Source organism: Halichoerus grypus, chromosome 4, assembly GCF_964656455.1.
Source record: "Halichoerus grypus chromosome 4, mHalGry1.hap1.1, whole genome shotgun sequence".
Taxonomy (NCBI): Eukaryota; Metazoa; Chordata; class Mammalia; order Carnivora; family Phocidae; genus Halichoerus; species Halichoerus grypus.
The window spans coordinates 141033974-141047266 of record NC_135715.1 but is presented as its reverse complement, the minus strand read 5'-3'; the positions used below and the strand labels follow the sequence as shown (position 1 = coordinate 141047266).

Sequence of the window (13293 nt, the reverse complement as noted above, 5' to 3'; positions counted from 1 at the left end):
AGCTAGGGCACAAACCTGGAGTAATTGGCTCCTAGCTTAGTATCCTTTCAATTATAATGGTGTTTAACCTAAGACAGGAATTTGGAAATCATTTGGCATATTCTAGTAAAACCTTTGTCCCTCTGTGCTATTACATCAAAGGGATGACAACATTTAGATTTAGAGTATTTTTAACAAAGGCTGTAGAAATAAACCAGAAAACTTTAATCTACTTCTTTTTGTGAAAGCATTGCACAACTCTCTCTGGAATACTGCGGAAATAAAAAGCTCATTTCCTTTGTAGAAACATACCTTATTTATCCTTCTATTCTCAGCACTAGAACACATGGCTTCTACTAATAATACTTCTAATAAATAAATTTAACTCCTATTAAATAATGAATGTTGAAGAAATGAATAACACATTAAAAGTTAAATTATAATATAAGGGACATGATAGATTTTTCAAGAGATATTTTTGAGTGCTTAAGTAGACTATTGTGCCAAATAAGGCACAGTAGAAGAGCAGAGACATCATTCATTATATTTTACATTCATTATGTTTTCTATTCAGTTGTCTTTTCAGGACAGAGTGTTCTGGAAATACCTTTTCAGATGTGAATTGGTGCTCAATTTAGCAAAGTAGTTTATTTCCTCATAGAGTAAATACATGTTTCTGTTTCATTGTTGGTGTATATCTAGTTAATAGATTGCTAGGCACTTTGGAGAAAGGAAAAGGCTCTCCCTAGGAGCTGACTGTGTGGACGTGCCTGCCTAGATCCCAGAAGGACTTGCTGGCAGATGAGATCGTTCCTGTGGCCTGACTCCACTTACAGTGACAGTTTAACGTCATGCCTGTCTCTGAGAACTAGTCCAAATAAGCTACATTGGAACAAGAGGATTAAGCTGTCTGTGACAAGTTTTTCAATAAAAGAATAATATTTTTCTGTTCTTTTTATTCTAAGATGTTTATTTTATTTTAAAAAATGTTAAGATGTTTATTTTAATTAGCTCTTATTGTTACCTAAATAGTAAAACAGTGAAATTGAGATATGCTAAACTCATAGAAGAGAGATTACATTAATTGCCATTTAGGCATAATATAGTTTGCTGTTACTAAACTAACCAAAAATGTAATTTGATGTTCTGTATCTTTTCTTTTACTTTTTAAATGGGAAAAAAAGGCATATAAACCCCCTCAGCTTTTCTGTTACTACCATCTCTAGATTTTCCTTTGTTCTCCCTGTAACCTTCCTGAGTGCTGCCTCAGAGAAGTTACTTTCTTGAGTTGGCACTTGAGATCTCATCGTGCCCCCGCTGTTACTTGTTCCCTTCTCTTGATTCTTTCTTGATTCTGTTTTCAGTTTTTAAATATAGTATTTGGTACATATTCTTAAAAATGTGTGTATATACAAAACAATACTAAAACAAACACTTGGATACCCATGACCCAACCTAAGAACCGAAATAGCCATACCTTGAAATAAAGGCATTTATTTGTATTTATCCATCCTTTGTTCATTTTCTCATTGTGTGTGTGTGTGTGTGCGTATTAAAAACTTAAATGTGAAAGACAAAATCTTCAGAAGAAAATAGGGAGTGTTTATCTTTTATTTTTTATATTTATATCTCTAGAGTTGCCATTTAAAGATATAATTTATTACTAAATACTGTATTAGTTTCACTTGTTTTTGAGCTTTTGAAAAATGGTATGATTTTAATGTTCACTGACCTGCTTTTTCTCTCTCATTGTAGGTAGGTTCATGCATATTCTTGCAGTAGATGTAGTTGATTTCATTCTCATTGCGGAAAGTTATTCTTCTGTGTGAATAAAAACAATCCACTTATTCTCTTGTTGATGGACATTTGGGTTGTTTCCATTCTTTTGCCATTATGAATGATATGCTACAAATATTCTTGTACATGTCTCCTGATAAAACATGTATGAGGTTTTCTCTGTTTGCAGCTTATCCAGTTCAGATTTTTAAGATAATGCCAAACTGCTTTCCAAAAAAGCATTCTAATTTATATATCCACTTGTAGTGTCTAAAATTTTCACTGCTCCACAGCCTTGCCTGATACTGGCTAATACTTGATATTTGCAAGTTGTATGGTCTTTTCTTTTCTCAGATTGTCCTTGGGTATCAGTGTTAGTCTCATAATATGAGTTGGGAGTGTTCCCTGCATTTCTGTTCTCTGGAAGCATTTATTTAAGATTGAAATGATCTGGGGGCACGTGAGTGGCTCAGTTGGTTAAGCGTCCACCTTCGGCTCAGGTCATGATCCCAGGATCCTGGGATCAAGCCCCACATCGGGCTCCCTGCTCAGCGGGGAGTGTGCTTCTCCCTCTCCCTCTGCTGCTGCCCCTGCTGTGCTCTCTCTGTCAGATAAATAAATAAAATCTTAAAAAATATATATATATATATATATATATATATATATATATCGCTTAAAAAAAGATTGAAATGATCTGTTCTTTGATTTTTAAAACTTACTTGTAAACTGGCTGGGCATATTCTTTCTGAAAAGATTCATTTAAAAGAGTTTTTATATATATATGTATGTTAGGTTTTTAGTATTTTTATTATAATTATGAACACATAAAAAAGTAAACAAAATATTACAGTTAACTCCAAGCATTCCTATACCCAATTCCAGCATCTATCAAACCATGGTCCATCCTGCCCCATTCTTACCCTTATCCATTTACCTCAAAGAAGACTGGGGATATTATTATAGTGAAGGAAATTGAAGACATTTGAATTTATTTGTAAATATTTTACTATGTGTCTCTAAAACATAAAGATTCTTTTTTTTTTTTTTTTTTTTTAAGATTTTATTTATTTATTTGAGAGAGAGAGAATGAGAGAGAGCACATGAGACAGGGGAGGGTCAGAGGGAGAAGCAGACTCCCTGCCGAGCAGGGAGCCCGATGCGGGACTCGATCCAGGGACTCCAGGATCATGACCTGAGCCGAAGGCAGTTGCCCAACCAACTGAGCCACCCAGGCACCCAACATAAAGATTCTTTTAAAAAAGTATAACCCAATACCATTATTATACCTTAAAAGAAACAATTCCTTTTAATATCAAAGAGCTAGTTGGTTTCAAATTTATAATTATTTAATAAATATCATAAAAGGATTGAGCCATATATAAAATATATAAATAATATATTTTAAAACTTATTTATAAATTTATATATAAATTATGCATATACACAGATTGATTGATTGATTTGAATCAGGATCCAAATAGTATTGACATATTGTGATTGGTTGAGATCCTTTTCCAAGTAGATAGGGTCTTAAAATCTTATTAATTTGATTTGATTTGATTGATTATTTACTTCTAACTTAATTTCATTGTGGTGATAGAATATTTTCAGTTAGTGCCTTTGAAATATACCAAGGCTTTCTTTATGGCCTGATACATAGTCAAGTTTTTAAATATTTAATGCTTGCTTGAAAAGGATATGTAATTCTCTTATTATTGGTTGTGGGATTCTATATTTAATTCATTAAATAAAGCTTTTTAATATTAATTTTTCTTTCTCCTTTCTTATGTATTTTTTTTCTTGAAGAGACCAGGTTGTTGTTTGTCTTACAGTTTTTCATTGCAGCAAGCATCTGTGTGGTGTAGTTTAACATATTCTGCTTCCTTTTTGAATCTGTATTTCTATAAATTGGTAGTTGGATTTAGACAATTGATTAGATTCATGTTTAATTTTCTTTTCCAAGGTCATTCATTAGTGGTAATGTGTTCCTTGATCATGAAACTCATAATGGTTATCTTTTTTGTGATGCTAGTGGCCCTTTATGTTTAGTGCCTGGATTTAGTAAAGATTTAAAATGATAATGTTCTAGTTCTATTCTTTTTTCATTCACTAGCTGGAACACATCAATAATGAGAAACTTACCTTCATTGTTTGTTTACCCAGTGGTACAGTTTGTATATGAAAGGTGAGATAAATGCCTATTTCCCTACATTTGCTAGCTTTCAATAAAGTAAATTTATTCCCCAGGATAGTCCAGTTATGATCATTTCTTTTGTATCAGTATGAGCTCATTGAATTCAACATACTTAATGTTTCAAAATACGGCATTTATTATTTTTATTGATATGCAAATTTTTCCATCTTTGGCCATTGGAAGGCTTTTCAAGCTTTTTGGCACAACCCAAGTAGTCTTTGATACCTCTGTTGATACCTGGGTGAGAAGATGGTCTAAGCTCATCATGAATGTTTCTAGCCCCAAGATCTGGAATTGGCCATTTCTCCAAGGAGCCCTGATTCCCTTTAGAGGGAAATGGTATTTGGAGGTAACAGTCTGGATGCTAGAGGTGTGCATTTCTACAGAACTGGTCATCCTTTCTAAACTTGTCAGTGGTGAGAACTAGATTTGTGTATGAGAATAGTGTATTTTTATTTAAGATGAAATACATCATGAGTTTAAATGGATACTTCCAACTCAAATTGAAGAGCATAAGGGTAACTTTTCCCCTGCTACATCTTGCTTCTCAAGAATTCCATTTCTCAAGGATCTCAGGAATGGCAGAATTAGAATGTCTTATATTAATCATTTGCTTTCTTCCTCATCAAATGATCTCAGAATAACAATACTAAATTATCACTAAGGGTATGATTACTGAAAATGGAGTCTAGTGATTACTTCATTGGTATAAGTGTTTTGTTTTTTTCTTATGCCAATTTTGATAAATGATTTCTTACAGGAATTTGTCCATTTCTTCTAAATTTGCATAGTTATTGACACAAGATTTTTCTGTGTCTGTATTATCTTTTAAACCACTGCTGTCAATGTAGCTGTGTTCTTTTCACTCTTACTGTTATTTATTTGTGCTTTTCTTTATCGTCTCAGAAATTTGTCCGTTTTATTTTAGTTTTTTGGGGGAAAACTTTTGGCTTTATTTCTTATTTTTTCACCTTCTTCCTTCTATTTTCTTTGGATTTATTCTGTTGTTCTCCCACTATTCCCTGACCCCAACTTCTTAAGTAGGTCACTTAATTCATTATTCATTACCCTTTCTTTTCTAATATAAATGTTTAAGGCTTTTAGTTTGGACTTAATGTATTATTATCAATAGCAGTTTGTTATAAGGTTTATTATGATGGATCCATTTTTCACTGGTAGTTTTATGAACTTTTGATACCATGTTTTTGGTATCTTACTAAGATGATTTATCCTTCCCCCTTTAGCAAAGCAGTTTGCAGTTTTGGTAATTTCCCCTCATTTAGTGTTTATATTATAACTTCATATATGGTATGGATGTACCCAGTTTTGCATATGGGAATGTTTCTTTTTTTTTAAAGATTTTATTTATTTATTTGAGAGAGAGAGAATGAGAGACAGAGAGCATGAGAGGGAGGAGGGTCAGAGGGAGAAGCAGACTCCCTGCCGAGCAGGGAGCCTGATGCGGGACTCGATCCCGGGACTCCAGGATCATGACCTGAGCCGAAGGCAGTCGCTTAACCAACTGAGCCACCCAGGCGCCCTATGGGAATGTTTCTGAATTTTTCTTTTCCTTCTTTCTTTCTCTAGTAGTTTGCCCACAAGTCCTTATGTTGTTTTTGTTGTTGTCTTTTTTCTTAAATTTTTTAAAAAGTGAGATTTATTGAGCAGTAATGTACATGCAGTTATGAGATTTGACCAACATATATAGATATAAATCCTTCCTCATAGTCATGATACCAAAGAATTCCATCATCCCCCAAACCTTTGCACATGCCACTTTGTAGGCTTCCCTTCCAGCATTCTCTCTATGGTGCTGTCTTTTCTTTGTTTTCAGAGTAGGTGATTTTTCTGTGACCTTGGCTCTCAGAGAAAGTTCCACAGAAGTTAAAATTTTATAGATTATCTGGCTTTTGTTATTGTTAGGATGTGAATGGTGCTCTTTCCAGCCGGACACATTAAACATGTTGTTTTACTAGCACATTTTGGGTGGGGGGGAATTAAAATGTCCATGTATCATTTTTGCATTAACATTACCATTTGAATATCTTTCTCTCACACATATATTTTCTTTTATATTCCTGTATATCCTCATTGAAATTTTATTTAGTGCACAGTGATCTGTTAGGTCATTCTATAATTTGTACTTAAAATATTTTAAAGTTCAGTGTTAAAAGATTATCACCTTAATATGTGAATTTCAAGTTTATGAATTCTCTGACCTCCCTGCTTTTTAGTTCTGATTTTCAAATTAAATATTAGTATATGTTATCCTGAGTTTTACTCTACTATTACAGGACATGTTTTGTTAATACATAATCAAAAAATTTTATAGAAACTTTAAAGTGTGTACTTTTTTGATTGCCAGATTTATTATTATTTGTGCTTATCTTCTTATTATAATTAGCTAATTTTAAGGCTAATTTTTTTGCTGAATACATTGTATCAAAGGAACTGATTTTTATTATCAAGAAGTTATTAATATTGATAAAATTTTGAAAATATTTCATCTCAGCTGTGTCTCATTTTTTAAAATGTGGTATTATATATGGTTTATAATAGCTTATTAGCAGATATCCACAATTTTTGAATTGATTTTAAATGCTTCTATTAATGTATTAAATCTTGTATTAATTAAATACATGATAATATATCATCATTTTGGAAACAGTGTTGCATATTTTAACCTGATTTTACCTCCTTATTGCTTTCATGGCCATTAACATTGGCTTACTAAATGATTCTTTTCTTTTTACTTTTATAGGTTATTTTAGTGTCTGCCAATAAATTGACTCGTTATATAGAACCATGCCAGTTAACAGAAGATTTTGGTGGGAGTCTCACCTATGATCACATGGACTGGTTAAATAAGAGACTGGTTGGTATATTACAGTGAGATAAAAATGTTATTACATACAAATAAGACATATTTTGGTAACTTTATCATTTTAATTAACTAACATGTAGATTGTTCTTTGTTACAAAAAAAAAATATAGTGCATACCACATGATAGCATAATGCTTGAAGGCAAATACTCTGCAGACTCGTAAGTGCTTGCTTTTGCTATTGTCATTTGTAGCAGTATTTCTAGTCAAAATTGTGAATATTTTAGTTGAATGACAGAGTAGCATAATTTCCTGAGAGGTAATCTAGTTGATGTACCATTTTCAGAGAGGATATTTAAACATCAGTTTGAGTTGAAGAGCAGTTTGACAGGTTAAGGTTTTCATTTCTGAAAATGTATCTTTGGCCAGACTGAAGTCAACTCCTCTGCATGCTATGGCATTGTTTAATCGAACTACTGGGGACTAAAAGAACAACTTCTATTAACTCCGCTTAGATTACAGTTATTCTTTGAATGACATGGGAGTTGGGGGCACTAACCCTCCCCAGAGCTGAAAATCTGTATATAACTTTTGACTTCCCAAAAACATGTTCAAGAGTCAACTGTATAAGCTTAACTTTATTGAAGAATAATAAACTTGGGTATTTCAGAATGGATAACCGATTTTCATCATATTTGGACAGTTATATCAGACAAATGAGTGTCCCCTATATTATAAACAGACTTGCCCAAATCCCTTTTTAGAAATATTTTAAGAAGCCATGTTAAAGTTATAACTAGTTTATTTTTATGCTACATGCTTATATATAAAACTCTTTAGTATATGCAACCAGTGTGGATTAGTGATAGAAAAGCATAAAGAAATGTTCTGTAACGGGAATTAGAAGATTAATACTGGTCTAAATCATGTTCATGTAGTTTAAACCGTTACTAGTGCAGATGTTTCTTCATAAAACACAGGAATCAAAATAAACTTGTCTGAGGAATAAAAATAATTTCTTATTCTATTTAAATTTTAAAAATTTCTTATCCATTGAAACTATTCATTGTTCTGGAAGGGGGGTTTTGTCTTCTGTCCTTTAAGTTGTTGTGCACTGGTGGTTGAATTGTAGTAAGTGACATCAAGAGAGGAAAAGGGAATTCTGCCTGGCTAATTGTATTCTGCTTAACTGAAAATCCTTATGTAAACATTAACTTTTAAGATTATTCTTAATATGTTAACAAAATCTCATATTGTAGGTTTTTGAGAAGTTTACAAAAGAATCTACATCATTACTAGATGAACTTGCTTTGATTAACAATGGAAGTGATAAAGGCAATCAGCAAGAGAAAGAAAGGTAGGTGGCTGGTGTCTTGGAGTTATACCTTTGCAAAGCTATGATTAACCTGATGAAGAATACCTCTATTAATGCAAGCTAAAAGAAGTAAGGTGTAAGCAATTCTCCAGTCAAAATTGACATACAAAAGTTGAATTAAATTTATTTATTAATTCATGAGAATTTGCTTTACATGTAAAATTTCTTGATTTGAATCAAAGTTTCTCTACAAAGACTTTTTGATGAATAAAATGCATTTACCTTAAAAATTCATTTGCAAGAACACGTTTTCAAAATGAAACCGTTTTCTTTTTAGAGTTCTACTTTGCTTGTGAAGACTATGGGAAAGATTGCAGCTTGAAATAAAATTATTATAACCTTATTTAAATATCTCTTAAATGCCTAACTTCTAGAACTCCTAGGTCCTTATAAAATATGTGATATCTATGAGTTCAACTTGGAGAATTTAGTGTTTATGACACTGGATGAAGTAATTGTTCAGTTGTATTATCTAAATATAACTATCTAGATTTATCATTTTAACGGATTCCATTGAACTTTACAAGCTTAACAATTTTCAGTTTTTTGTTGGTAAGCCAAATCCCTCTCCCCAGGTTAAAAGCTCCTTAGGAAGCAAATTAATCCTTTCTGGTCTCTCAACAAAGTGGTTACTAGAACAGTAATTTTTCATTAGGAAATTTGAAAGGATCAACACTCATCCTTGCCTATGTCTTTTGAATCGGACCTTAAAAATATAATGGAACCTTGATAAAATGCATCTTGTTATTCCTTGAATACAAATATAGTCACATACCAGTTTATAATAAGGTAAGAGGGATATGAGAAGGTCACAGTTTAACACCAAGTCTTGATTAAAGCAAAGTGAAAATGTGAAAACAAATGGTTTGAATGAAATCAAGTTACAGTCACAGGAAGCACTTAGGAACATTACTGTCCTGTAGATACCATATAAAAATATAAAATGTAAAATTTTGACATGCACGTAAATGTGTGTATAGATAACTCATACACTCTATGCTATGGTTTAAGAATTGAAAACGTCACACAAGTTGGTTGACAAAAATTAGCCAAACCTCTTGCTTTCTGAGTAGCCCAGCAGAGTAAGTTTGATGCTTCTTAAAGTCATTTTCCTCAGGAAAGACATCCTCAGAGGGTCCCTGTAGAAAATTAGTTCATGGTCACAGCTTAATGCTGTTTACCATGTTTCCCTCTCTGAGAATGACTGTGAACATTTACAGATTACAGGTCTGAGAAAGCATTGCAGTAAAGAAACATGTTTCCTGTACTGACATGCTGGCGGGACCCCTTTTTCTCCATCTAATAATATCTTGTTCAGTGTTTTGGGAAACACTTTGGGAAATGCTGGTTTGCATGACTACATGAAGTATCAAATAAAATCTTGTATTTGCCAGTTCCTCCCCAAGGAACTCAAGTGTTATTACTTAGTCTCTTTTAAATCCCAGATAATAAAGTCCCTCCACTTGAAATTTTCATCACCTTTTTAATGTCATTACTCCAGAAGCATCCAGGCTACACAAGAGGCGAGGGCCCAGATGAATCGACAAAAGTGAAAGATTTAGAGCAGGACCGGTCAATTACAGCAGCAAGGTCCTAGGCTTTGATTTGCCATGTGCTCTGTCTTTCCTTCATCTTCTACTTCCCATATGTGTTTAAAAAAATACAGAGCATGGTCCAACTGCAAATGAAACACAATTAGTTCAGGGAGGAGAGTACAACTGCTTAGGGATGCACATGCACATGAATATCAGAGACTATTCGTAGCTCTCAAGGTTGCTGTAGATAAGTAATGCTTAATTGGAGGATGGCTCCATGCATTTTTAATGTTAACATTTCTGGGTTATTATATAGTTACGCATTTCATTTTGGAATAAATATGCAATGGGAAAATACTAAAATGGATTCCTTCGATATAGTTGAAATACTACTATAATAATAAACTATCTGTGATTTTCACATATTTTTTTTTTTTTTTCTGGCTACTAGTGTTTAATTATCTCTAATTGGTTTCTTAATGCTTAAGGGCATTAGCCTGGTAGAATAGTGTGCTTCAGATTTCCACACCATATGCTCCTGTTTTGATGCACATACATAAAGGATTTTCTTTGTATAGATAAAAATACAGTTTTTAAAAATTATTCTTGTGGTGTTTGGCAGGTCTGTGGATTTAAACTTTCTTCCATCAGTTGATCCTGAAACAGTTCTTCAGACAGGTAAAGTAAAAAAAAGTGTTTATCACTGATAATAATCCAATAAGCCAATCATATATTGATTGGTTCATGAAATAAAAATTGATTAAACATGTATTATGTGGTAGAAACTCAAGGGGAATTTTAAAATTGGTCTTTGGTTTAACCTAACAGTGTGTTAATATACTTTACAGTATTTTTGGAAAGTATTAATAATGATAAACTGTTAAATTATTTCTCCCTTGAAATACTTGTATTTGTTTCAATTTGAAGAATTCTGAATATCTTCATTGTATTGATTCCATTGTACTGTTTTCAATGATACTGATCTTACTTCCTTAGAGAACAAAGAAATAATTGTAATCTATGAATTCCTACATGTTGAGCAGGTACAGTGGACTGTCAGTAAAAATATGGCTTGCTGTAGGTTTAAAATTTAATTCCATGGTTATATTTAACATTTTGAAAGCTACTGAAGCCCTTGAATTAAGAAGCTTTTTAAATTTGTATTTTGAAATTAACTTTATATGCCAGTAAGTTCTTTTTTTAGATGCTGTTGACTCTTAGAATAGGGATAAAAAGAGAGTAAACAAATGGAGAGGTTTAGAACGATTTTGGGTATTTTTTAGAAATTGGAATTACCTTCAAATCATGATAAAACTTCTGTTTCTAAATATTGAAAGCCATTTAACTTTAGGACATTTTTCTGAATAAAGATGAAGAGAATTTAAGTATCTGCATATATTTTTGGTCCTTAAGTAATAATTGGAATAGTATTATCCTGGAAAAACAGTTTGCGATTTATTCACTTTTAAAATTCCAGTTTTAGATGTTGCATATTCTGCAATTTTAATTTCTCATGCATGAATGGATTTTCTTACATGAGTTTGCTATATGAGTAACATTGAAGTTCTTAGACTAGTGTAGTCCCTCATGATTCACTTAATATTTTGTAGAGATTCCTTAAATAGAGACTATTTAAATTTTATTTCTTACCAGTAATAAAACTTTCTCCCTTTAATCATACATTGTTACACTGTCAACTTTTGTTTTAGATACTATGATTAAGGGTATGGATTAATACTGAAATCCTACAACATCCTGCTTAGTATTGATTAGTACCATCAAATGGAACATACTAGTTAGTACCATACTAGACAGAAATCCCAGAGTGTAATTGTGCTCTACAGGGAAAGAGGATTGGTTGGCACAATTTCCTAAATAATGAATCCACCAATAACAAGAATGTGATGACAGATAGATAGAGAAAAAAAAATATGCCATATATTTACTAACTAGTGTAGCATATGTAGTATATACATTCATGATATATATAATATATAGCATTTAAATATACTGTGTAGTTATATACTAAAATATGCTATTTCCTATTTATTTCTATATATATTTAAAAATTGCATTTCAGTAATTATGACCTAGTAGATAGTTAGGCAGACATATAGGCAGATAGGTTCTAAAAATAAGGGACTAAAATTGAGATTGAGAAGTAAGAATTGTATTTCTTTATGGATATTAATTATAAGTATCTTTCATTCGTAAAGGGCATGAATTGTTGTCCGAATTACAGCAGCGTCGATTTAATGGCTCAGATGGAGGGGTCTCATGGTCTCCTATGGATGATGAACTGCTGGCCCAGCCACAGGTTATGAAATTACTAGATTCGCTGCGAGAACAGTATACTCGCTACCAGGAAGTTTGTAGGCAACGTAGTAAGCGTACACAGTTAGAGGAGATTCAGCAGAAGGTGATGCAGGTAGGTGTCTGATTTGAATATATTTAACTTTTAAAAATTCTAAATGTTAGGGTTTTTAAAAAATAATTTCTACTGGGTGACTGATTTTATAGTAAGCCTTATTACACTGTATAGAGAATCTGAGTCCTATCAAAACAGACTAAAACTATTTTATGTACATTTTTACAAATAGTATTTTCATTAAAACTAGATTATTTCTACAGTGATGACATTGAGCATTCATCTCACTCTATCATTATGAACTTTAAAAGTAACTAGTTGCTGGAAAATATCATCTGTGGTCTCTGTATTCTTGCAATAAAATTTCATTATTGATAACTGATTTATTCTTAATTTCTAATAACTTGTTAGGTTTTTTTTTTAATTTAGGCATCATGAAGAGTTTTTCTTTCCTAGCAAAATGATGACATATAATATAAGGAATTTTAACATTAAATTTCATTATTTTTTGATGCTGATAGAAACCTTTAATGTATTTAATACTTAGGAAGTTTTAGTTCCTTTGAGAGTTGATTTTTATAAAACAGTTGGCTAAAAATACTAAAGCTCAATACTACGACATTTCTGTTACTTAGACCACATTCTGATTTTCCTCTGTTGAATTAAGAAATAAATATTAAATATTTTACTTAAGAAATCCAGCAGTGAAATGTAGAAGACATTGTCCTAGATTTTCTATAGAATATAAAGGTAGATTTGGTTTTTGCTATCATTAAGCTAAGGGGATAAAGTCCTAAGTGTTAAAGGGGATGACAGAAGTGTTGTGGGCATTTACAGGAGGGGTTGTTCCCCGGGCTGCAGGTAATCTAGGAAGATTTAGCAGAGGAGGTGTAGTAGTTGAGCTTTTTCTCCAAGAATGTGTAAAGATTTCACCAGGAACCTCTTTTAAGTTTTAAAGAAGAATTGGCATTTTATGCAGAAGAAAGAACAGCATAAATAAACACTAGCAGCATGAAATCCCAAGCTCTGTAAGGCACCATGGGACATTTTTGGCCTTTGAATCATAAAACATGGTCAGCAAGTATGATCTAAATCCCAGTTCCTCCACTTACTTACTGTGATCATGGTCACTTTATTTGCCCATCTGCGCCTCAACGGACTTCCTTCTTTTTTAACATCTCTCTCTTTCCCTTCCTCCCTTCTTTCATTAACTGAAACAAGGGTAACAAGACCTCTTTTGAAA

The 13293-nt window shown here is 32.4% G+C and overlaps 1 protein-coding gene across 7 annotated transcripts in view; it reads left to right on the top strand.

The window, feature by feature from the left end:
• SESTD1 (SEC14 and spectrin domain containing 1) overlaps positions 1–13293 on the top strand; it is a 155929-nt gene that overhangs the window by 89426 nt on the left and 53210 nt on the right. For all 7 annotated transcript variants that reach the window (XM_078071047.1, XM_078071045.1, XM_078071043.1 and 4 more), the window contains 4 exons: positions 6711–6824; positions 8032–8129; positions 10305–10360; positions 11899–12110. In XM_078071047.1, coding sequence (XP_077927173.1) covers positions 6711–6824; positions 8032–8129; positions 10305–10360; positions 11899–12110 — 480 coding nt within the window. The remainder of the gene's footprint in view (positions 1–6710; positions 6825–8031; positions 8130–10304; positions 10361–11898; positions 12111–13293) is intronic.